A 27,473-nucleotide genomic window follows, 5' to 3' on the forward strand; every position below is an offset into this window, starting at 1 on the left:
TTCGAAAAGGCGATACTTTTTCGAGACAATTGTGTCAAATAGCTTGTTGCTTCGGAAAGCTATGTTTCCCCCATCACTAGCTAGCATAGACAAATCGCTGTGTTTACACCGGCAGACGCTGTGCAAACAACTTCCGGCGGAAATGAATTGCATATGTGTAGAGTTATGGCGGCCCCCTGGTTTTGGCACGTAAACTTGTGTATCGCAGCTCACTGTTACGAATATAAATTATTTTTCGGCAGCCATTGTTGTTTTCAACTGGAATCGCCTGATAGCCGTGTTGGAGGCAGCCACGTTCGGTAAGTCCTATTTTTACACATTTTAAGCTAGAACCAATGATTGGGTTTGTGAAAGTACACTACTCTTGAATTATGGTGAAGGTTTGAGCACTTTGAGACCTTTAGATCGTGAGTTTGAAGTGACGGAAAACCAAACTTGAAAAATAGCTAACCATTTCCCTCTGTGTAATTAGTGAATCCTGTAGCATCTCGGCAAATTCATCAAAAAAGGTAGAGGAGGGCAGCTTTAAGGAGAACAAGCAATTCCCCACAGACCTGTCGGCTCAGAATTTAGATTTGGGTTGTGAAAGTCTTTGTAATAAGCCTAAGCGCCAGGGAGACCGCATAAGCTTAGGCGGCAGCCATGTTTTGGTCGCATCATGTTCATAAGTTCACCATTTCACAGTTAGGTCGACACCAAAAATGTCGAGAATGGCAGCCTTTAGGAGATTTAAGAATTGTGCTTTTAGCCAGATGCTCTGATTATTTTTGTGATTTGTGGAAATCGCAAGTGGTGTGAGATTGCGTCCCGGAGGTACATTGTTTTGACTTATCCTCAGAGACAGACTCGCCTTGCTCACTCACTGGCAGTGTTTCACTAAATTCTAGTCCTAACACGTAAGGGAGGGCTGCTTTTTGTAGACAAGAGTCTGCTGAAGATAGCCAGTATTTAGGATCTTTCAAAACAAGCCTATTTCATTTGTTTCACTAGGTCAGCCTATTTAAAGGTCTCTGACAGACAGAATCACTATTTACATGCAAAGGTCGAGCTGGTCTTTGGTCAGATGTGTATATATTGACCAGTTTAGAGCTAAATACTCTTGCCAGAGCCTGGAATCGAGCCAAATGTTTGGAGTGACTTTGCATGGCCGGGTCTCTATCAGGTCAACACATTTGGATTCAAGTTCAAGTAATGCCACTGCATTTCACAGTCAAAACTGTGGTTTATGTCAAGTGTAGATGTAAAAAGCTTCATTTTTCACAACTGACATGGATCCTTTCTTCACTTTTACTGGTCTGGAGGGTCAAGCAGAGGCCTGCTCAACAGATTTCAACAGAGGATGCTGAGAGAAAAACAGATCCCTTGCTGGACTACTCCCCTCTAGGTGGACAGCTTTTCTTCAGCCCTGACCCCAGGACAGCTTCATCCAGCTGGCCTGCCCTGCCTGCCTGCCTGCAGGCCCTGCTTGCCCCTGCCTGCCAGCCCTCCAGAGAAAGCCAGTCACCCCACAGACACAGTAGCTCTGCAGACTGCTTTTTAGAGGACATTGATGAAAAAGGACAAACCAGCATTTTTTACTTTGATGAAAGTCTAAATGTTTAATCCTTTCCATGTCCCAGCATGCCAAGCTGCTGACTTTAAGTGTCTTAAGTAATGAAACCAGTTCAAGTTATAGACTTTTGACCTGAATCCAATGATTAGTCAACTGAATAAAAACCTCTCAAGAGAAGTACTGCTTCTTGGATGATTTGTGCTCCACATCAGTTCATCTCACACATTTGCCTTTGTTTCCATGGAATTCATGGAATTGCTAGTTTCTGCTCCACCTTTGTCCATATGTGTATGTGCTGATCTGGAGTTAGTTTGGTAGGATTAGGGCATAAATACATTATTTCATTTAAAATATAAATTTGTATTAAAGATATTAATGTAATTTGCATGCAAAATAGGTGTATCCGAACCAGCGGACAAAAAAATCAACCCGCGGCAACACTTAAAAGTAGCCCAATTCTGCGGAAAAAACGTGGACCTGGCAACACTGGGCCTGACATTAAAATTGTTGCTCACTAGCAACTGTGGCTTGTGGTTTACTTAAGTTACTAGCCACTCAGCAATTACACTAGCCACAGTCTTGTTAGGAAATTAAGTTTTATTTTATAAGTTGACAAAGGTTTGCTACAATTTACTTAACAAACTTTACAATCCTTTCAAATGTAGATGACCGTTGTAAACAGACAAAATCTTCAACTCTTATAGTGTGTAAAGCTTATTTTGTATGAAAATATTTCAACCGATTAAGACAAAGACAAAAGATTAAGACAAAGACAAAAATAGCTTGTAGCTCATTGCATATAACGGGGTGTACAGATGTATTGAAAATATAGGAACTAAACAGAATTTATTTTTGTCCAGTTAAATATTTATAAACAACACAATTATTTTAGTCTCTATTTTCGGTTTCACTTTCATCAACAGTTTTTCTCTTTTTGTCTGCCCTCCAGGTTTTCCTACACCTGTTATGTAGCCTACCGCTACTTGCCTTGCACTGAGCAGGGTCCTCAAGTTTGATCAAAAGCCCCAAGAGAGAAGCTTTTGCGTGTGTTCTATGTTGCTTAGCAATGAACGCACTGTGGCCGAGACTGTTTAACACGGGGAAACGATACGTGCTGGTTGAAATGTGTGGGTCTCACGGTCAATGCGTGAGGCTTGAGAACCCTGCAATGAGTTTATTATTTTGTATTGAGAAGACTACAATAAAAATTCTTATAGCGAGAGATATGTAGAATTCCACCTGCCAAAGTGGCTATTAAGAGTGACTGCTTTACCCGCCACAGCCGAATTATATCAGCATTTGGCAGGTGGGCGGGTGCCAATGTCATGCCCTGTTTGCAAGGAGTTGATCATGGGCAGTGCCATAGACCTATTGCCAATGAGGCTATTCTTGATTGTAAATTGACTGTGGTTCTGGAAAGCGGACTTCAAGCCATCTTTAAGAATTTCTGGAAAGAGTGTTGCGATCAATGTGTTTTGATTGAGGGAGGCAATTTTTGGTCGACATCTAAACCTCATGCGTCCGCTACAGCATTTCTGCTTTGGCGTGACTTGCGCTGGGAGGGATGTAAACGGCACGGATTGGGATAGTGTGCGGGCAGGTGTATTTTTATATAGGGTGAAATGGAATGAGAAATGTAATACAAAATGTCTGAAATTGGTGTATTTATGTAAATGTCCACATTGCCTCAATATCTTTGTGTCAATAAATCAAATATCATTTTGACTGATGTTTTTCAAACCTTATTGGGTTCAAGATGACATCACTCTGAAGTACCATCAAAAATGTAACCTTGGTATGTCAAAATATGATTGAATTTGAGTAGTTTAAACTTTGGCTGAATCTAACAACTCATACCACAGAAGAAACAGCTTACTTTTTTACACAGTAACTGAACATGACAATATTCAACACTGAGAATAACTCAATGGACAGGGATAGTGACCTGCAAAGTATAAGGTTGTGGGTTTGAATCCAGCCGCAGTCTTTTAGCCTGTCTTGAATTTAAATATCTGTTTAGTTAAACAGGATGACATCATTATGAAATACCATGTGCAATTTCATGCAATTCCACTTTGAAATGTCAACCGCTTTTTAACCTGTCCCAAAGCTGACCAAAGCTAATACTTTGCCCTTTTTACTCTTACATTCTCAACAGTTGGTGTGTAGCAGAGAGGTTAGAGAGGCTGCCTTGTAACCTTATACTCATGAATTCAAATCCCCATTCAGCCTATTGTAGTTGGCCCAACATGAAGTTATTTTGCTCACTTGTTGTCCAACTCTTGACCTTTTACAATGTACATTTTTATAATATTTTGCCATTTTGCAGAGGAACCCGCATCGCTGCTTGCAGCTATATTTAGGGTTCCTCCAGTAGAAGGAAACTTATTGTTTTTGTTAGTATTCTTATTATATTTCTCCGCTAAATGGCCCAATAGCTCAAAAAGTCCTGGACCCGATTTTTTCCAATTTGGCCCAATGATACAACAGGTCACTCATTACTCCCAGACGGCTATTGGCCCATGTGCGACCATAGGTGGCGCTATAAAACACGCCCAAAGTCTACGTGATTCCCCCAGGCCCCATGTAACGGCAGACTCGTGAAGGGTTACCGTTGCATAATGAGGGACACGACACAAGGTAGCTTTAAATCAAATGATAGGTATTTATTTACCAACAACAGCGATAAGCAACAATATACGGGTATGAAAAAGGTTATGTTCGATGTTGTGCATGAGTGGGTGAATGAATGCATCAATATGTTTAGGATACCAAGGTCAAAGGGTGAGTGTGAGGGAGAATATCAAACCATAGTGCCTGATGAGAGAGAGAGAGTAAGAGAATGAAAGAACCCTTTTATAGCCCCACACTAAATACAGGTGTAGACAATAAAGCACTTTAGGCTCAGGCTCCGCCTACCCGTGCACTGGCAGGGTGAAGCCTGAAGGGGCACAGGTGGGCGTCACACCCATTACTCCAAAATGCCTGAAAATTGGTATACTTACCTTATTTCTCATGGGGAACAAAAAAGCCTCAAGGACCCATATTGTCAGATTTGGTACAACCTTCAAAACCCTTCTACTCATAAACCATAGACCCAATTGACTTGAAATTAGTTACAGATGTGTAGAATACATGTATTTACATAGGGTGACATGGAATAAGAAATGCAATACAATATGGCTGAAAGAAGTGTGACTGATTGTTTTTCAAACCTAATAGGGTTCAAGACGACATCAATCTCTAGTACCATAATCAATTTCACCTTGGTATGTCAATATATGATTGAATTCAATTCAATTGAATTGCTCCACTGTGCGCGCGCTCCAAATTCTCACAGACTCATCCTGCACCTTGACACTAGGGTGACCACCTGTCCCGCTTTGCGTTGTGTTGCACAGCATTTTCACCCCTTGTTCTGCATGTCGCATATTGAAAATGCTGTGCTATACAACGCAAAGAGGGACAGGTGGTCAACCTACTTGACACACGCGCGAGCTTGGCGAGACGCACACACATCCTTTCTGGAAATGGTGTGCTGACCAAGCCCCACCCTCATTTCGCTTCCAATCGCAGCTCGCCATTACCAATATAAATTATTTTTTGGCGGCCATTGTTGTTTTCAACTGGAATCACCTGAAAGCTGTGTTGGAGGCAGCCACGTTCGGTGAGTCCTATTTTTACACATTTTAAGCTAGAATCAATGATTGGGTTCGTGAAAGTATACTACTATTGAATTATGGTGAAGGTTTGAGCACTTTGAGACCTTTAAATCGTGAGTTTGAAGTGACGGAAAACCGAACTCGAAAAGTAGCTAGCTTTTCCCTCTGTGTAATTAGTGAATCATGTAGCATCTCGGCAAATTCATCAGAAAAGTAGAGCAGCTTTTAGGAGAACAAGCGATTCCCCAAAGACCTGTCGGCTCAAAACTTTGATTTGGCTCGTGAAAGTCTTTGTAATAAGCCTATGCGCCAGGGAGACCGCATAGGCTTAGGCGGCAGCCATGTTTTGATCGCGTCATGTTCACAAGTTCACCATTTTACAGTTCGGTGGACACCAAAAATGTATTTGTTACCAAACCTCGAGGAGGGCAGCCTTTAGGAGACGTGGGAATTGTGCTTTTAGCCAGATGCTCCGATTATTTTTGTGATTTGTGCAAAACTTGCATGTGGAGTGAGACTGTGTCCCGGGGATACTGTACATTGTTTTGACGTTAGCCTCAGTCAGACTCGGCTCGCCCACTGGCAGTGTGTAAACAATTTTGTATTTCACTCAATTCTACTCCAGAAACGTCAGGGAGGGCTGCGTTTTGTAGACAATAGCCTGCTGAAGATAGCCAGTATGTAGGATTTTTCAAGGCGAGCATGTTTCATTCGTCAATTGCCTGAGAAAGCGACCTACGTTAGCCAGGCTAGTTTCACTCAATCAGACTATTTAAAGGTCTCTGACAGTCAGAATCACTGTTTACAGGGGCCCGTTCGTCGTAAGGGTTGAAGCTAAATTAATCATTTGTCCCTTTAGCCCGTTAACATTAGCAAGCTAACTTAGAACCGCAAATATCGGTTCGTCGACGGCTGAGCCGCATCCAAATCATGTGGTTAATTTCAATCAGGCTAAACTTATCAGGGCAAGTGCACGAGCACGTCCTACTTCAAAAGGCAGGAAAGGTCGATCACCAAAACCGTGATTTTCTAACGGTATAATGGCGGAAAAGACGAAAGAGAGAGCGGTTAAATTCTCGCCATCTGAGCTAACTATTATAATGAGTCTCTACGAATACAATAAGCATATTATCTTTGCTAAGTCAAACACCGCCACCACTGCCAGAGCAAGACAGGCATCTTGGCAAAAAAATTGCAGATAAACTACATGCGTATTTTGGTAAAATGTATAGGCTCATCTTTAGTGCCTTATTACCCCAATCAATCAGATCACATTTCTTTAAATGCCTGCTGGCAGGCTTAATGGAAATTAATCATCAAATGAGATCTTGCTAGCGAAAATAATGATATCTGAATCAGTATAAAAACAAGGCCAAAGAGTATCTAATTGATACAAATTCATAGACACTTATGAGGATATATGTAGGGTGATATAAGGTAAAATGGGCCACTTTTTGGTAAATCTTTGGGACAACAATACAATACCATATACCTTTTCCATGTGTTTTTATGATTACTTATGACTGTTTTTGATAATTTTTGGTTGAAATGATGTAATAAAATATAATTATTTAGGCCCTACAGTTCTTGAAACATCAGCTGTGCCAACGTTTTTTGCACGAGCAGTTTCAGGTCAAATGGACCAGCTGTTCAGGTAAAATGGGCCAGTGAAACTGCAAAGGGAAATAGTAATTTATCATCAATTTTATTTTTAAAACATAGTTGCTTATACAGCCACATGACATTTAAACAAAAATATTCATATGTGCCATAACAAATTTTTTTTATCCTGAAGCCCAGACTCGTCACAGTTCCATATATATGTGACGGTGTGCCCTCAATACCCAGCTCAACCAAAAGGCTCTCATACTGGTTAAACCTCTGGCTAACCACCTCTTTGTTGAGTCCAGCAGCCCGTGCTGCAGACAGGACCTCTGGCTTGTGCATTCCAAGCTCTGGGTTGTGCTTTACAAAGTTCTTAAACCAGTAATATCTGGCCCTTCCTGCTGTCTTGAAGAAACCAGATATGTGGTTTTTGGCTGTAAAATCAAAGGCCACTTGCTGGACATCACGTTTTGTGAAGGGAAACCCCCTCTGCGCCAATGTGTTGAGGGTGGCAGCAAGCTCCCTTTCCGCCTCCTGTGGAAAGTAGGTCTTCCGCCCTGACACATGTTCACTGCCAGTCACCTTTCCACTGATGCGTTTTTGCAGTGTGGATTGCGGCACACCCCATGCTCTTGATAAGAGGTGCACACTCACTGTAATTCCTTTCTTCTCTCCCTCCATGTATTCATCTAAGGCCCCCTTCATCCTCTCCTCTTTCCACAGATTGTAATTGTTTGGCCTTCCTTTCCATCCCTGTTTTATCTTTGTATCTTTTCCTCTCTGGTCCTTGCTCCTCCTCTCTTTTCTCTCCCTTTCCTTCTCCCTCTCTCCTCTCCTCTCGCTTCCTTCTCGTTCGCCATACTCACTGTACATAAAATATCTACTACCATTATTTCTGTTGGGGGGGTCATGGTGTGACACACACACCCTCACACTCCAACACATGTGTATGTGTGCATTTTAGCTGAAACCACGTTGCCCATTTTACCTCAGTGGGTTAAGGTAAATTAGGCCACTAAGAAAAACATGTTCAAATAATGTTCAAAAATATGTTCATACACCAAACTAACAACATTATTTCTGATTGATGCCATCAAGACAGATATTATGCATAGTTTTTTTATGTGCATGTTTTTGTTTTTATAGATTTATCATCCTTATAATAGTTCAGTTAGATTTGGTATGCCAGGCTACTTACCATGCAGCTTTCTGGTGCAGTCTTGTTTGAATTATTGGCCCATCCACCATAGCAACCATAAAGCAATCAAATCCCCCGTTACTTGTCAGGGCTGGGACCCTCAAACCTTAGATGGCCCACTTTACCTGATGGCCCATTTTACCTGATATCACACTATATATGTGTATGTGCATGTAGGCCTATAATCCCTCTTTGATTTCATTGACTGGGACATGGCCAGGGAATATGATGAATTGATTCATCAGCTGGTTAAGCGCCAAGTACACTTTTCTTACAGCAACGCATGCTGTGGCTTTGCCAATGTTTTCTGCATCGCTTATACTGTATAAAAATGTACCTGACGCGAAAAACCTCAAGGCTATTCAGAGAGTCTGAAGCACAGTAAATGTTTCAAGTAGCTTTGTTGTCAATTTCTTCACATGTCAAGATGTAAAAAGGAATCTATGACGTTTTCCTCTCTCCCACAGTGAAACATAAAAAGCACAGGCACAACAGATACGACATTTCTTAAGACATTGCGTTACATATTCACATACAGCAGCATAAGCTCATAAAGCACAAAACTTTGTGTGATATTTGCAATGTAGCCTACGGCCCGAGAAGGTCTTGCAAATAATACTTGTCGGCTGAATCGATATCGCTCAAACAAGAACTCATCCGTGTGAAATAAAGGATCTTGGTGATCGCGAAGAACTCTATTGGTAATAGTATGGAAAGCTAATCGACCTAGAATATATCTCCTTGGTCAGTTGGGTCTCTCAAAAAGGGAGCTGCCAATTATTTTCCGGGGGCGTGGCAAGCTTATCCAGCTACACTTACGTTAGCCTGCTCTCGAGCAGGTTAGTGCTAATTGATATGTTACTAGGTGATTTATCAAACCAAAAAGAGGGGCGTGTTTTATCTTAGCCTGAAAATTAGCTCGCTAAACTGCTTAGCGAGCTACGACGAATACCCCCCAGCTGTTTAAACTTAATCCAAATCTGATAATGCTTGCCACAGAACAAATTGCTTACTTTTCTATACAGTAACTGACCACATTGGTTTTCAACACTGGGAGTAGCTCAGAAGACTAAGACAGTGCACTGTAAGACGCAAGGTCACAGGTTCAAATCCAGCTGCAGTCTTTTGGCCTGTCATAATTTTGATTATCTGTTTAGTTAAACAGGATGACATCATTCTGATATACCATGCGCAATTTCACCTTAAAATGTCAACCATTTCTTAACCTTTGTCCCAAAACTAAAACTCAAATCACACAGTCGGAGCACAGCTAGATAATCAGCGTCAGCGCCCCTTGGGTACCCAGCATACAGTGCGGTATGTCAAATAGCCAAAGACTTGTGGAAAATAGTGGGGTTACAACAGCCGTGCAAGGGATTTCAGTTGTTGTGTTTGTTCAGTTAGATGTTTGTAATGTTATTGTTTATCAGTTAATATAATCTTGTTAGGCACCCTGATTGTGCATGTTGTGTATTTTAATGGGACCAGAGAGTCTGCTGCTGTACAGCCATAGGTTATTCTCGCAAGGAGCTGAACATGAGCTCTGCCCTAGCCCAGTTGCCCACATGACTATTGTCAATTGTGCATTGACTGAGATTCTGGAAAGAGATCAACTCAAGAAGAGTTACAATATTTGTGGTTTTTCAGCCATCTTGGAATCGAATAAGAAATGCGATACAAAATGGCTGAAAGGGGTGTATTTATGTAAATGTACACATTGCCTCAATATCTTTGTGTCAATAAATGAAATATAATTTTAATTTATGGTTTTTCAAACCTTATTGGCTTCGAGATGACATCATTATGAAGTAGTACCATGTGCAATTTCTTGCAATTTGACATTGAAATGTCAGCCGTTTCTTAACCTTTGTCCCAAAGCTGACCTAAGGTGATACTCTTTTCACCCAAATAAAAGGACCCCCCGGACAAATCCTCAAAATATAATAAAAGTAGGGCTGGGCGATATGGGTAAAAAATTATCTACATAGATATTTATATTTACATTTGATAACGATAATTAAGACGATAGACCACAGATCTGTAGTAGTAGCAAAATAAGTCTCTTCCTCAACTTTTCCCCTACAGTTGGCTTAAAGTTTAGGCAGAGCAGTGTGAGAGAAATGTTTGCGGCCAGGGAGCATGTACCTGGGGTCAAGTAACTTGAGCGTTTTTAAAACCTTGCTTTTTATCAATAGCCTACCTATCAATACCTTGGCGCAAACTCACACTTTCTGCATGTTCCAACAAGTGATTTTGCTTCAGGTGGTAAAAAAGTTTCTTATATACTAGTAGTATAATTGGACCAATACGCTTATTGGTCCAGAGACATTCTAAGAAGTCCGCAAAACCATTTGCAGACCTCTGGAGAGGTCTGCAAACGATTTACAGACGTAGCAAGTGGTTGCCTTGGAGATGATGACAACATGGCATCTGCTCTAGATTCGTCGTGTTGGATTTGGGATTTTTGTTACGTGTTGTTGTATTATTTAAAAAAACAAATATGGATTATTCGACAGATCTACAAACACCTTTTGTAGGCAGATATTTGTTAAAACGTTTGTTAACCGAGACCGTAGGTTGAGGTCAACAAGAAGTCCACATTTGCAGTTTGTCGTATTACCAGACTTGGTAGCCACCTGTTTGTTTGCTACACCAATTTGTACCGAACATTGCTCTGCTCTTTGTCGGATTTCAAAAAGCCAAACAACTTCCAAATAAGTGAAGAAGACAAACCCTTTTTATCAATAATTTCTTGATTGGAAGTTGCTCCCTTGCCATGGCTATTGCTGCCACTGTTTTCGGCAATAAAACTGATTTTCCGCAGTCAACATTAGCTACTCCACTCGAGGTGCTCAGTATATTTTAGTGAGCGTAGGTTACCATTTCTCCGCAACTTCCTGCTGCATCACAGAAATTAAATGGACTGCTGTTCCAAATTTTTCTAAAATAAATAGACATTCACTCATGAAAACTATTGAAATGATTTCAAATATGGCAGATTTATTTATATTTTCAAGTCACAAGTCACAATTTTCTCTGCAAACTTAAAATGTATTGCATTACTGACACTTTACAAACTCTGCAAATAGCCATTTTGTCATCATCCTTTGATACTGTGAAGTCCTGCCACACAGCCGACATGTTGAATGATGTTGTTGGCGCTCATAGTAACTTTTAAAACTGATTGTTCCAATCCTTGATTGTGATTGGCTATATTGCGTTCCATGCCGTTGTAAAATCCAGCATAACCTTTCAAGTTGTCCTCATAACATAACATTCCATATTACTGCGCATCAAATATTTCTAATAAAAAAAGACGTTACAAAGTTACATGGTAGCAAGCAACCTAGTCGTAAAGAGAATGACAGAATTTGTTGTGAATTTTGATTTGCTGGGTGGGCTGACGTTAGACGAGTGGTGGGAGACTATTGACAGAATGGAGGAGAAAGAGTTTAAAAAAGACCAGGCATGCAGTGAAGACAGAGGCTGAAATCGAAGCGTTGGCAAAGACAAGGAATGAAGCTGGCACTACAAAGACGATATGGGCCACTGTTTTCAATCTGTTGCGTGGCAACGATTTATGTAGGAACTATACTTTGAAGTGGCGGAAGAATGACGGTTTATTATTAAACTATTCTGTTTCTTAAATTTAATTGTCTTAATTTATGAAACAATATCAAATATTTGTAGTAACAGTTTTAGAAAAGCAATAAGGCCCGCGAGTCTGTGTTTTGCGCTGATTTTAGAACAGGTAAGGGGAGTTGTTAGGGACGACGCAACAGGCTTATTGCTAAATAAACATTTGCTTCGTGTGCGCATAATTTGCACGTCACCTTATCGGCCAGGTACATTGGCAGATAGTTTCATATCTGCAGATGCCGATAATTAAGTTTTGAAGCTTTTATCTGCCGATATCGATGTTGTGCAGAAATCATTGTGCATCCCTACATTTTTCATGTTTATTAAACACTAAAGTATATGTGCCATAACTTAGTTATTTTACATAGAAACAACAATTAGATATTGTGATTTTAGAGTGAAATGAACGTAAAATGTTAGATTCTTCAACTTAATCCCAATTCACCAACTCATAAGATTTACTGGAACAGCTTGCACACAAAACATTCCAGTACAGTAACATAAATGTTATGAGTACATCTGACACAAAATATTGAGTTGTTTAAAGTGTTTCTTTGCCTATACTATCTATGTTTCAGGATTTTGAGACCTTTTTACCATTGCATACAAAATCGGAAATGCAATACCATCAAGATCCACATGGGCCTTTTTTTCAAGCCAATAAGTGAAGGGAGGGGGCTTGGTGAGCCTATCCATTCCAGAAAGCCTTGTATCTTTGTGCTTTTGGGCGTGGCCTGTAGCGCCACCTATGGGTAATGGTGGGCCATTTGTGGTGTGGTAGTTACTCTTGGTCTATACTATCAATGTTTCAGGATTTTTATAACTTTTTACCATTGCATACAAAATCGGAAATGCAATACCAACAAGATCCACATGGGCTTTTGTTAAAGTGTTTCTCGGCCTACACTATCAATGTTTCAGGATTTGAGACCTTTTTACCATTGCATACAAAATCGGAAATGCAATACCATCAAGAACCACATGGGCCTTTGCTAAAGACCAAGGAATGAGTGGGGGCTTGGTCAGCCCACACTCTCCTGAAATGTTGCGTGTGCGTCTTGGCCGCGCGTGTGTCAAGGGAAGGCTAAGTGTGTGAGATTTTGGAGCAAGCGCGGGGAGGAGCAGGGGAGACATTCATTGGAAATTTGCCTTGAAATTTGCCAAGCAAGCATGTTTCAAATATTCACCAAAAATCGACCTTTCATCTTACAGTCAACTTTGTCACAGATTTGTGTTATGAACATTCTCAAGAGTCTTCATATGAACTTGTGATTGAATCAGAGTATCAGTTTTTGACTGGCTGATGTGTAAAGCATTATTTTAGCGTTAGCGATAAGTTCAATTTGCTTTATATCAATCATTTTTAGAGATATGAATTTGCCTTTGCACATGGTAACATGTTGTAGTGTCTTCCTCCGATCTACCAAGTTTAGTGTTGATATCTCAAAGATTTGCTGAGACATGACTTCACATCCTGTTTGGCGGCTTTTCTGATGAATTTGATTGGCTGTACCGGACAGACGGTTATGAGGATCAAAATTCCTTTGATAACTTTTGTGAAGCTTGGTCTGAAGATCATCTCTGGTGATTTTGAAGAAGATATGACAAAAATTGTAGGAGGAGTAGGCTTTCAAAGGTTTTTGATAAAACCGGAAATGGCGGGAAATCTATATAACCGGAAATTAACGCCATGGTGTGCGTTGAACTTGGCTTGATCCAGGGAATCCAATGGTACCTCATTTTTGAAAATGAGTCATACGGTTCAAAAGTTGCGTGTGTAAACACAAGTCCAACTTTGACCCATTGGTGGCGCTAGAGTGGTCTAATGGGAGACATGAAACTTGGTGTAGGTATAGAAGAAACTGTCCTTAATGAGTGTGCCAAATTTCACAAAAAGTTGTCGATGGGGTCTAGGGGCTGCCATTGACTCCCATGGTACAAGAATTACAAATAATAAAACCACCAATAACAATAGGTTTCCTCCTTACGGAGGAATCTTAAATATAACTGCAAGCAGCAATGAAGGGGCCAAGCAGCATTCGATATGGAAATTCAGTAGCTAAAGAAACAAATTATAAAACAGTCATGTCATTTTGAGACAAAATTCACTGGCTAGATGTAGCTGCCTTGTATCTACAAAGAACAATAAATCCACTTTTTCTTGACTATAAATCCCATGACAATGAAACGTTATTGATACTATTACGATTATACTGCTAGACAGCTACTGTGGCATACCTGGTTTCGCTAAACAGATAATCCAGTTTCACTACATGTTAGACGACTGGCTGGATTTGATCCTACGACCTTGCGTTCCAAAGCAGCGCGTGTTATGTGTTATCCCAATTCAAGCTGCTGGCAAACACTGTGTTTGGTTACTTTATAAAAAAAAGGAAGCTGTTTCTCCCGTAGCGAGCTTTGTCAGCTGTAATTCAGTCATATTTTGACATATCAAGGTGATTGTAGTAGGAAGATGATTAGATGACATGCTCGTGATTACATTATCAAAGTTTCGTCTCCATACGGTAAACCGTCGCAGAGACAAGGCCTCACGTCTGCTTTGGCGTGCTCCTTGTAAAAATCGTTGGCGCTTTACTCGTGAACGGTTTGGCTCATTGATAAACTTTTGATTACTTTTTGTCGGCATCGTCTGAAGATTATCTGTTGCAATTTTCATGAAAATCGGAGCAACGGCCTAGGACGAGTTCGAAAAAGTAGCAATTTCTTAAAATACAAATGACGTAAAAACCATCATGACGACAATGACGTCACAGGGTTCAATCGAATCGTCTGCATCCAAGGAATCCAATGATACCTCAATTAAGAAAAACGGTCTCACGGTTCAAAAGTTGTGGGCGTAAACGCACCTCCAACTTTCACGTCTTGGTGGCGCTATAGTGCTTCAGGGATCGACATGAAACTTGGTGACGATAATCAGGAGACCGTTCCAAATCAGTGTGCCAAATTTCAAAACTTCGCACCAATCGGTTCTATGGGCTGCCATAGACTCCTAGTCCTAAGTATAATAATAATGTATATAATAATATATAATAATAATATAATAATAATAATAAAACTAACAATTACAATAGGTGCCACAGCAGCTTCGCTGCTGCTTGGCCTGACGGAGGAACCCTAATAATAATAATACCAACAATTACAATAGGGTCCTCCTGACGGAGAAACCCTAATAAGAATACCAACAATAACAATAGGTTCCCTCCTACTGGAGGAACCCTTATAAGAATACCAACAATAACAATAGGTTCCCTCCTACCGGAGGAACCCTAATTACAATAGGTGCCTCGCAGCTTCACTGCTTGGCCTCTAATAATAAAACTGACAATAACAATAGTTGCCTCGCAGCTTCACTGCTTGGCCCCTAATAAAACTAAGAATAACAATAAGTGTCCTCCTTACAGAGGAATCCTAATTATAAGAAAAGGTAGAAACACTTAACGTGGCTTCACTGTTTCGCGGCTTGGCCACCAACTAGAGAGGGTACAATTTCTGGGGAAAATGTGGGGTGTGCTTGCTTGCATCGGTTGCAGGTGGGTCCGTTTTCCCTTCTAGTGATATTTTCAAGCATTTAGCCTACTCATATTGCATAATTCATTAAGATTACCCCTTGAAACAAGCAATCCCCCTTTGAAACAAGTCACTGGCAGTATTTCAGATGGAATTGCGATTCAAACACTAACTGAAAATATGCCTCCCAAAACGTAAATAAGTTTGACATTAATTTAGGGGGACATGGCTGATTCAAAAGGAGTTTGCTAGAGGCAAACTAGCTGCTTTTGCTAACCACACTTCACTGATTGTTTGAAAGCGCTGGAAATGAGAATGTTTCTTTTGACATCAAAGTTTAGCCATAGTTTTGGCATTGAAGACAGTACTACTACTACACATTGCCAGTGGGCGAGCCGAGTCTGACTCTGAGGCTAAAGTCAAAACAAGACGCGGTCTCACTCAAAGTCCAAGTTTTACTCAAATCACAAAAATATGCACCCCGCTGGCTGTCTTCGAAATCGCCATATCTTTAAAACACTGCCCTCCCATTTGATGTAGAATTGACCCTGGTACGAAATTAAGAAAATACTCATCAGATGCAGATCAACAACAGCTGCCACAATCGTCAATGGAGGCTGATGGGGCTCTCACGTAGCAAACACATCAAAGTTTTTACAGCAACCTTCATTAAAATCACAATAATCATATTGTCATAACATTTCCCTCTTTCCGTTTTTTTTGTGTTAAATTGACCAAATTATTTTTTACTAAAATACTACTATGACGCTTTCTAGCATGGCTGCCGCCTTAGACTAGGTGGTCTCACTGGCGACCCGCACTCGCTCAAATTACAAAGACTTTCACGATCTAAATAAAAATCAGAGATTGCAGTTCCACTCGAAATCGCTTTCTCAACAAAGCCCAATAGTTGGTAATTTTGGGAGGTGGCATTTTTCACAAATTTTTCACTCATTTGCTAGCAACACAAAACGTTTGACACCTACGTTGTCTATGTAGTCCAAATATTGACAGATCCTGAGGAATCCTAAAAAGGTAGATACACTTAAGTGGCTCCACAGCTTTGCTGCTTGGCCACCAATAATAGTTAAGAGATGGCCTTTTTCAGTACACCTGTATGCAGACCACCTCCACTTTCAATATATTGTATGTGAGGTCATAAACAATTAAAAGGGAGTGTGCATGTGTGAGAGGGAGCGGTAAAGGCAAAGTCCAGGTGCTGTAAAAAGGCAAGTTCTGAGATCTGAAGGTGACGGTTGTTTCATAGATCCAGGCCACATCTCTTTCCATTCTCTCTTTAACATTGGGTAAGTCCTGTTCTACTACCAACAAATATCTGATGAATTGTCTATGCAGAATATGTTGTGGTAGTTGTGTACCACCTTAACCAAGAGCAGCCAAAGTATTTACAAACAAAACTGGGGAGTTATGTTGAATGTTCAGAATCAGCCATGCAGAGTTTGTGTTTTCCTCTTAAGACATGGAGTTAAATAGGGAAAGGATTTCTGAAGAATTAAGCAAATGTTGTGGTAAAAATTATATTCTTTAAATGCACTTTGTCATAAACAAAGTTTTCGCATGTAAACTGTTCATATAATTATCATACAAAAGAGGCCACAGAGACAAGATACACATTCATCTAGGAAACTAGGATGTGGCTCCAGGGGCAGTGCCTGGAAAACAGAATTTGTGCTAAGCTTCACAAATTCTGTGCTTCCTTTTGTTTCATGTGCTTAATATCTGGCATTCTATTGTGCTATAGTGAATGCTAAAAATGTTATATACTAACTACTGTCAGTCTGAGATTCTATCAACACTCATAACACAAAAATTATTTAAGTCTATCCCGACCCAAGGTAACACTCTTTGAACTGGCCTGAGGCCATTGATTGGTTGAGTCATATAGTTAGCCAATGCATTGGAAGGGTTGTCAGTCCACCAGCCACATGGAGTTTACCCTCATCAACTTTATCTCAGTTTCATTTAATGGAAACACTGAGTGTGGTGATGACTATGTGTTGTAATTTTCTCATCAGATCTCTAAACTGATGTAAAAGGAAGGGAATGAAGTCACTGATAGGGATGTTATTGCTTTATGATAAACAAACAAAAGGCCCCATTGTGACAATGCAAAACCAGCCTAAGCTCTAAGCAAACACAATATTCCAAATAGACAGACAGACATCCCCTCATTCCTCTAAAATTTGAATAGTAAATGTAGAAGCTGTATGAAATGTTGCATATAATGTTCTTGGCACAATGAATCAAGGAAACTGAAAAGAGAGATAGTTTGGTTAGTTTAGTTTATCTCACACAGCAGATACATTCTTGTAAATTGCTAATTGCCTAATGGTAATATTACAGTCTTCAGCAAATATTATCTTATTCAACATCTATATTATTGAATTTTGTTAAATGTTTTGTAGTAAAGTGCAATTAGATACCCAATTACATACTCAATAGCCAATTAGAAAAACATCAAGCAGAATTTTCTGTGGTTTTGAACAGCTGTTTATTTTACTCAGGACAGGGCATTTGGTTGATTGACAAACACAATGACAATTATTTCAACAATGGCTGATGTTTGGCCTGGTAACTTATGGAAGCAGCTGGCAAATGTACGTCAAAAAAAGCAAAGCAAACTGAGAATAATGTCTTCACAGCCCACGGATAATAAATTGTCAACTTAGCACAGTTTATCAGCAACCATTAAGATATCAGTATGCTGTTGCAACAGCACCTCTTGTATGCGATAGAACAGCAGTACATTATTTGCAGAGGCTTTAATATAAGTAAACATATTGTGTCCAACCCCAGTCCAAGCAAAATGCTTGATGACAGCAGTCACAGTATGAATTGGTTATCTCTTCAACTGTACTCAACAAGCGTAAACATGTCAAACCTTGCATTTTATTGAGGGTGTGTTGAGTACAATATGCATATTTTTTCCTTTTGAAATGTCATAAATGTTGATGCAACACTGGATAAGCTTCATGTTGAGAACCAACATGGACCGTTGGACTGTTTTTAATAATCATTTCAAAAAGGGAAGCTACTCCTTAGTTCTGCATTACAGAAGCCACTGTTTAAGATTAGTTGTGGTCTACGTGGTTTTAAGCCTAGTTCCTGTTTCACAGGCAGAAACGGGTTTATTTGTTATTTTGGGGGATACAAGTATGCTGTTTCTGTCAAGACTCAACCCATCACAGAAAAGGGCCTACCTTATATTGTAAATTGGCAACTTTTATTTATTTTATTGTATATTTGATTTTAATTGTATTCCACTTAGTATTGCTAGTTTATGTATCCTTAGTAGAATTAGACCACATTTAAATGTAAGATTCCTATATATTTATTGTATGCACCTCCCTGCCAAAGCCAATTCCTTGTCTGTGCAAACATTCATGGCGAATAAATCCATTTCTGAATCTGATTCTTTCACAACAGGTTATGAAGCTAATTTAGGAAACATTTTAATTTAGGTTTAATTAATGAAAGTCCTTTCAATGAATGATGTATAGCACTCTACATGATCCCTTTATGGATTTCTGGAAAAAGTATCTAAAAAAAAGAGCCATACAATACCTAATGGTTTTGATGCCATCTTGTACAGCTGTCGAAAAATATAATCAACATGGAGAAATATTATGGACAAGACACTGCCTAATATTAACTACTTACTAACCGAACGGTCGAGGTTAGTAAGTAGTTTATTATATGGCATTTTTAGCTTCTTTTCATTTTGTAAACAAAAATAAATGGTACCTCTAGGCTAATTGTAGCTAGCTCTCAAGTCTTCTCATGCTGTGTTTCATGTGTTGCCTAGCAACTCATTACTTTTGATAGAAAGCGGACAACATGGTTCTGCTAAAATGGCTTTAATTTCAACACAAAATAACGACACAAGTGATTAAAAGAGTCTAGTCTTCATCCTCCCTTTCCATGACAAATCTTTTCAGCATCATCTGGATAGTAAAACTCAGCAGCTGACTTGTCGCTCATTTTGAAGATGACGTCAGAGGGCAATACGGAGCCGTATTGACCGCTGAGGAGGGCAATACGCGTCTGGCATGACTACCCATAAGCCAATCAGAGAGCTCGTACCGTCGTTGCCATATAATAAATGCAATTATTAAAAACATTATTAAGTCATGGATGTATTTCTCTTTACCTGGTAGGTCATTTCCAATTTCACCGGGCAACATGCCAGAGATCCAAGTCAAAACCCCCGTTAAGAAAGTCCTCAATAAAACCACACCTGGGTTGCAGATATGGAGAATAGAAGTAAGTGATTGATTAGGCTTTGCATGAGCATAATGAATGGTAACAAAACCTGAAAGAAAGATTATATTTCTCTAAACATTGTTATATTCTATCTCTTTCTATTAAAAAGATGCAAGATCAAATATTCTGTTTGTTTTTTTAGCTTGCATTTATTACTGTTTGTATTGGTTGAGTGTTGCTGTTCTTTGTGTACCACATATGATTCTTATTTATTTACTTGTTGGTTAGAACCTGGAGGTGGTTCCTTTCCCTTCAAAAGCATATGGGCAATTTTTTGAAGGAGACAGCTATATCATCCTATATGTAAGTATTTCTCCTTATCCTCTGTGTTTCCCTACTATAAATACATAAAACCTGAAAAGGAAATCCATTTCAAGCATTGCTATTTAATTGCTACCGTCCATATCCTAAACATATTTAATCAACTATTTACAACAATACTTTCCTAAATCGTGAATCAAAATGGCCATTGCCTAAAACAATTATGTTTGCATCATCCTGTAGACTACTCAGGTACACAGCTCTTTCACCTACGACGTCCACTTTTGGTTGGGGAAGTCCACCTCTCAAGATGAGCAGGGGGCGGCAGCCATCTACACCACCCTGATGGATGACCATCTGGGGGGAGTGGCAGTACAACATCGTGAGATGCAAGGCTATGAGAGTGACACTTTCCGAGGATACTTCAAACAGGGCATTGTGTAAGCATAGACCCCACCCACATCCACACAGAGATTATGGTGTACGCATAAATTACACCCACACATGCTAAAATGATTGTGTCACACCACTCACACCCACACACTCAGACACCACGTGCCAACCTCTTGCTTCCCAGGGCCCAATTTCGAATTTCTGCCTAAAATGACATGGAAAGTGAAATAACAAGTTACAAAAGATATTGTAAGAGGTCATCAATGTGTCCCTTCAAGATTTTGCCAGATATCTCCATAACTTATTTAAAAGTGCCCAAATTGGCCTAAGGGTTCAGATTGGTTACAAAAGTGTAAACAACTGTGATAATGTTATACAAACCCATATTACAGCAGACATTCCTGTAACACTAAACTGATGGGAAGATTATATACATTTTGTCATTTTAGCAGACACTCTTATCCAGAGCGACTTACAGTAAGTACACAGACATTCCCCTGAGGAAAGTAGGGTGAAGTGCCTTGCCCAAGTACACAAGTCATTTGGTACGGCCGGGAATCGAACCAACCTTCTGATTAATAGCCTGATTCCCTAACCGCTCAGCCATCTGACTGATATTATTATTTACCACAGACTTTCTGTGATGCCACCTTTTACTTCCTTAGCCACCCCTAAATATTTAGTTAATAGTTTATCAACTTAAATAAATAATATTATTCAATGATGAATGATAAGACATAAAATTTGCCTACATATGTTTTAATTATATGGTAGTCGGTGATTTTGCATGTTTAGGCTAAAACTACATACCGGATTTCTTAGAATAAACGCCGTAGCGTTTATTAAATAACATTCCTTTTTGGTGCAGCGTTTATTCAAAGGCGGCGTTTATTCGAGGGCGGCGTTTAATTTTAAGAGAGATTTTGTGAATTGTAGCTGCAGTGTAGCCATAGACATACATGTTACTGGCATTGTGACAAATGAATCATGCAGCTAAAAACGCAGGTTTCATTTCCCACCGCTGACCTCCTTGTCTATTCTTTGTTTGTCTATGAGTGCGGCAACTCCCTTTCTCATTGGCTATCAATTAGGTGTGCGTTGGTAGTACAACTGTATTAAATACAAGTGTTCTACATTGTGTAGAAATCTGAAGCAGCATGCCTAAACATTCATACACGTTTGCTTTCAAACAGAAAGCTGTGCAGAAAGTTATGTACATGTGTAATAAGATAAACCTTTATTTGTCCCGCAAATAATAAGAAACTAGCAATTCCATGAATCCCATGGAAACAAAGGCAAATGTGTGAGATGTACTGATGTGGAGCACAAAACATCCAAGAAGCAGTACTTCTCTTGAGTATTTTTTATTCAGATGACTAATCATTGGATTCAAGTCAAAAGTCTATAACTTTAACTGGTTTCATTACTTAAGACCCTAAAAGTCAGCAGCTTGGCATGCTGTGACATGGAAAGGATTAAACATTTAGACTTTCATCAAAGTAAAAAATGCTGGTTTGTCCTTTTTCATCAATGTCCTCAAAAAAGCAGTCTGCAGAGCTACTGTGTCTGTGGGGTGACTGTCTGTCTCTGGAGGGCTGGCAGGCAGGGGCAAGCAGGGCCTGCAGGCAGGGGCAAGCAGGGCCTGCAGGCAGGCAGTCAGGGCAGGCCAGCTGGATGAAGCTGTCCTGGGGTCAGGGCTGAAAAAAGGCTGTCCACGCAGAGGGGGGTAGTCCAGCAAGGGATCTGTTTTTCTCTCAGCATCCTCTGTTGAACTGTGTTGAGCAGGCCTCTGCATGACCCTCCAGACCTGTAAAAGTGAAGAAAAGATCCATGTCAGTTGTGAAAAATGAAGCTTTTTACATCTACACTTGACATAAACTACAGTTTTGACTGTGAAATGCAGTGGCATTACTTGAACTTGAATCCAAATGTGTTGAACTGATGGAGAACCGGCCATGCAAAGTCGCTCCAAAACTTTTTGGCTCGATTCCAGGCTCAAGAGTATTTAGCTCCGAACTGGTCAATATACACATCTGGCCAAAGATCAGCTCGACCTTTGCCTGTAAACAGTGATTCTGTCCGTCAGAGACCTATAAGCTGACCGAGTGAAACTAGCCTGGCTAACGTAGTTCGCTTTTTCAGGAAAATGACAAATGAAATAGGCTTGTTTTGAAGGATCCTATATACTGGCTATCTTCAGTAGACACTTGTCTACAAAAAGCAGCCCTCCCTGACTTTTTAGGACTAGAATTTACTGAATTACGATATCGTTTACACACTGCCAGTGAGTGAGCGAGCCAAGTCTGTCATTGAGGCTAAGTCAAAACAATGTACCCCCGGGACGCAGTCTCACTCCACTTGCAAGTTTTCAACAAATCACAAAAATAATCGGAGCATCTGGCTAAAAGCACAATTCCCACATCTCCTAAAGGCTGCCCTCCTTGAAATTTTTGGTGTCGACCGAACTGTAAAATGGTGAACTTATGAACACGACACGACCAAACATGGATGCCGTCTAAGCCTATGCGGCCTCCCTGGCTCCCAAGACTTTTACAAGCCAAATCAGAATTCTGAGCCGACAGGTCTGTGGGGAAAAGCTTGTTCTCCTAAAAGCTGCCCTCCTCTACCTTTTTGATGAATTCGCCGAGATGCTACATGATTTACTAATTACACAGAGGGAAAAAAGATAGCTACTTTTCAAGTTTGGTTTTCCGTCACTTCAAACTCATGATCTAAAGGTCTCAAAGTGCTCAAACCTTCACCATAATTCAAGAGTAGGGTACTTTCAAAAACCCAATCATTGATTCTAGTTTAAAATGTGTACAAATAGGACTTACCGAACGTGGCTGCCTCCAACACGGCTATCAGGCAGTTGTTGAAAACAACAATGGCCGTCGAAAAATAATTTATACTTGTAATGGCGAGCTGCGATTGGAAGTGAAATAAAACAGGAACTAAAGACTAAGGGTGGGGGCTTGGTCAGCACACCATTTCCAGAAAGGATGTGTGTGCGTCTCACCAAGCTCGCGCGTGTCAAGTAGTGTGACCACCTGCCCCTCTTTGCGCTGTATAGCACAGCATTTTCAATATGAGATGTGCGGGACAAGGGGTGAAAATGCTGTGCGACACAATGCAAAGCGGGACAGGTGGTCACTCTTGTGTCAAGGGGCAGGATGAGTCTGTGAGAATTTGGAGCGCGCGCTGTGGAGCAATGCAATTGAATTCAATCATATATTGACATACCAAGGTGAAATTGTTTATGGTACTTCAGAGTGATGTGGTCTTGAACCCTATTAGGTTTGAAAAATAATCAGTCAAAATTATATTTGATTTATTGACACAAAGATATTGAGGCAATGTGGACATGTACATAAATACATCCCTTTCAGCCATTTTGTATTGTATTTCTTATTCCATGTCACCCTATGTAAAGACATATATTCTACGCATCTGTAACACATTTCAAGTCGATTGGATCTATGGTTCATGAGGAGAAGGGTTTTGAAGGTTGTACAGAATTTGGACAGTACAGCAAAATCTATCAAGGCGGACCTTATGGGTTCTTGAGGCTTTTTTGTTCCCCATTTGAAATAAGGCATGTATACCAATTTTCAGGCATTTTGGAATAATGGGGCGCTGGGGAAATCACGTAGACTTTGAGCGTGTTTTATAGCGCCACCTATGGGCGAACATGGGCCACTAGCCGTCTGGGAGTAATGAGTGACCTGTTAAATCATTGGGCCAAATTGGAAAAAATCGGGTCCAGGACTTTTTGAGCTATTGGGCCATTTAGCGGATATAATAATAAGAATAAGAAATATAACTGCAAGCAGTAATGGCGGATTCCTCCAAACATTGCGAACCAGAGGGTATCGAGTACACGCAGCAAGTTTGGTGTGAATCCATCAAAGATTTGCTGAAGTATGACCCAACTTCCTGTTTGCTGGCTTAACGGCACATTTTGATTGCCTGTAGGGGGCAAACGGTTTCAAAAATCAGAAAACCATGTGTTAGCTTTTGTGAGGCTTGGTCTGAAGATAATCTCTGCTAAATTTGGTGAAGATTTGACAACATGTGTAGGAGGAGTACAGAAAAAACGTTTTTCATTGAATTCAAAATGGCGGCCGCATAAATTTGGCTATTATCACAAATTATTATGAGTCACACACGGGATGTCCCAAGATATCATGAGACAAAGGAATCACTCAATAAAGGCAAACAAATCAATAGTTATTGGGCAAAACAAATTTTTGCTTCCTGCGGCCACGCCCAGTGATCACATGACACCAAATTGTCTAGATATCCTCAGAAGAGGGTTCCGAGTCATCATACCAAGTTTGGTGTTGATATCTTGAAGATTTGCTGAGATATGACTTCACTTCCTGTTTGGCTGATTTTCTGCTGAATTTGATTGGCTGTACCGGACAAACGGTTGTGAGGATCACAATTCTAATCGATAACTTTTGTGAGGCTTGGTCTGAAGATCATCTCTGGTCATTTTGAAGAAGTTTTGACAAAAATTGTAGGAGGAGTAGGCTTTCAAAGGTTTTTGATAAAACCGGAAATAGCGGAAAATCTATTTAACCGGAAATTGACGTCATAGGGTGCGTTGAACTCGGCTTGATCCAGGGAATCCAATGGTACCTCATTTGTGAAAATCGGTCATACGGTTCAAAAGTTGCGTGTGTAAACACAAGTCCAACTTTGACCCGTTGGTGGCGCTAGAGTGGTCTAATGGGAGACCTGAAACTTGGTGTAGGTATAGAATGAACTGTCCTTAATGAGTGTGCCAAATTTTACAAAAAGTTGTCGAAGGGGTCTAGGGGCTGCCATTGACTCCCATGGCACTAGAATAAAAAAAAAAATATATATAACTGCAAGCAGTAATGGCGGATTCCTCCAAACATTGTGAACCATTGAATTTTTTTTATTCTTGACAAATTGTAACTGTATAGAAAAATCAATGCTGCTGACTTACCAAGGGGATACCAAATCTGACCAATTCCAAATATAGCTGCAAGCAGCAATGAGGTGGCCAAGCAGTCAAATAACCCAGAAAACATTTTAGACATCCTCAGAAGAGGGTAACAAGTACACGCAGCAAGTTTGGTGTGAATCCATCAAAGATTTGCTGAGATACAACCCAACTTCCTGTTTGCTGGCTTAACGGCACATTTTGATTGCCTGTACCGGAAAAACGGTTTCGAAAATCAGAAAACCATGTGTTAGCTTTTGTGAGGCTTGGTCTGAAGATAATCTCTGCTAAATTTGGTGAAGATTTGACTACATGTGTAGGAGGAGTACAGAAAAAACGTTTTTCATTGAATTCAAAATGGCGGCCGCATAAATTCGGCTATTATCACAAATTATTATGAGTCACACACGGGATGTCCCAAGATATCATGAGACAAAGGAATCACTCAATAAAGGCAAACAAATCAATAGTTATTGGCCAAAACACATTTTTGCTTCCTGCGGCCACGCCCAGTGATCACATGACACCAAATTGTCTAGATATCCTCAGAAGAGGGTTCCGAGTCATCATACCAAGTTTGGTGTTGATATCTTGAAGATTTGCTGAGATATGACTTCACTTCCTGTTTGGCTGCTTTTCTGCTGAATTTGATTGGCTGTACCGGACAAACGGTTGTGAGGATCACAATTCTAATCGATAACTTTTGTGAGGCTTGGTCTGAAGATCATCTCTGGTTATTTTGAAGAAGTTTTGACAAAAATTGTAGGAGGAGTAGGCTTTCAAAGGTTTTTGATTAAACCGGAAATAGCGGAAAATCTATATATCCGGAAATTGACGTCATAGGGTGCGTTGAACTCGGCTTGATCCAGGGAATCCAATGGTACCTCATTTTTGAAAATCGGTCATACGGTTCAAAAGTTGCGTGTGTAAACACAAGTCCAACTTTGACCCGTTGGTGGCGCTAGAGTGGTCTAATGGGAGATATGAAACTTGGTTTAAGTATAGAAGTAACTGTCCTTAATGAGTGTGCCAAATTTTACAAAAAGTTGTCGAAGGGGTCTAGGGGCTGCCATTGACTCCCATGGCACTAGAATAAAAAAAAAAAGAAATATAAACTGCAAGCAGTAATGGCGGATTCCTCCAAACACTGCAAACCATTGAACAATGTTTATTCTTGACAAATTGTAACTGTATAGAAGAATGTATGCTGCAGAATTACCAATGGCATACCAAATCTGAAATGCAATACCATCAAGATCCACAAGGGCCTTTATTTCAAGCCAGTAAGTGAAGGAAGGGGGCTTGGTGAGCTTATCCATTCCAGAAAGCCTTGTATCTTTATGCATTAAGGCGTGGCCTGTAGCGCCACCTATGGGTAATGGTGGGCCATTTGTGGTGTGGTAGTTACTCTTGGCCTATACTATTAATGTTTCAGGATTTTAAAAACTTTTTACCACTGCATATAAAATCGAAAATGCAATACCAACAGGATCCACATGGGCTTTGGGTAAAGTGTGGTAGTTACTCTTGGCCTGTACTGTCAATGTGTCAGGATTTGGAGACCTTTTTACTATTGCATACAAAGTAGGAAATGCAATGACACCAAGGTCCTCAAGGGCCTATGCTGATATTCAAGGAATGAGTTGGGGCTTGGTCAGCCCACACAGTCCTGATATGTTGCGTGTATGTCTTGCCAAGCCCGCGCGTGTCAAGGGAAGAATGAGTGTGTGAGAATTTGGAGCATGCGCGGGGAGGAGCAGGGGACACATTTCATTGTAAATTTCCCTAGAAATTAGCCAAGCATGCATGTTTCAAAGATTCACCAAAAATCGACCTTTCATCTTAGAGTCAACTTTTTCTCAGATTTGTGTACTAAACATTCTCAAGAGTCTTCATATGAACTTGTTTGACTGGCTTACATGTAAAGCATTGCGAACCATTGAAAAATGTATATTCTTGACAAATTGTAACTGTATAGAAAAATCAATGCTGCAGAATTTCCAATGGGATACCAAATCTGAAATGCAATAACATCAAGATCCACAAGGGCCTTTATTTCAAGCCAAGAAGTGAAGTGCTTTAATCTTCACAAGAAGTGAAGTGCTTTGTGCTTTAAGGCGTGGCCTGTAGCGACACCTATTGGTAATGGTGGGCCATTTGTGGTGTGGTAGTTACTCTTGGCCTATTCTATCAATGTTTCAGGATGTTTTTAACTTTTTACCATTGCATACAAAATCGGAAAAATATACCAACAATATCCACATGGGCTTTTGTTAAAGTGTTGTTGTTACTGTTGGCCTTTACTATCAATGTTTCAGGATTTGGAGAACTTTTTACCATGGCAAACAAAATCTGAAATGCAATACCATCAAGATC

At 40.1% G+C, this 27,473-nt stretch overlaps 1 protein-coding gene across 1 annotated transcript in view; it reads left to right on the top strand.

Annotated features, from left to right (window-relative positions):
- vil1 (villin 1) overlaps positions 1-27,473 on the top strand; it is a 117,437-nt gene that overhangs the window by 7,252 nt on the left and 82,712 nt on the right. The window contains exons 3-5 of the mRNA XM_084689292.1: positions 19,363-19,468; positions 19,697-19,771; positions 19,973-20,169. Coding sequence (XP_084545418.1) covers positions 19,363-19,468; positions 19,697-19,771; positions 19,973-20,169 — 378 coding nt within the window. The remainder of the gene's footprint in view (positions 1-19,362; positions 19,469-19,696; positions 19,772-19,972; positions 20,170-27,473) is intronic.

This window comes from Hypomesus nipponensis, chromosome 23, assembly GCF_054491055.1.
Source record: "Hypomesus nipponensis isolate SF chromosome 23, ASM5449105v1, whole genome shotgun sequence".
Lineage (NCBI taxonomy): Eukaryota > Metazoa > Chordata > Actinopteri > Osmeriformes > Osmeridae > Hypomesus > Hypomesus nipponensis.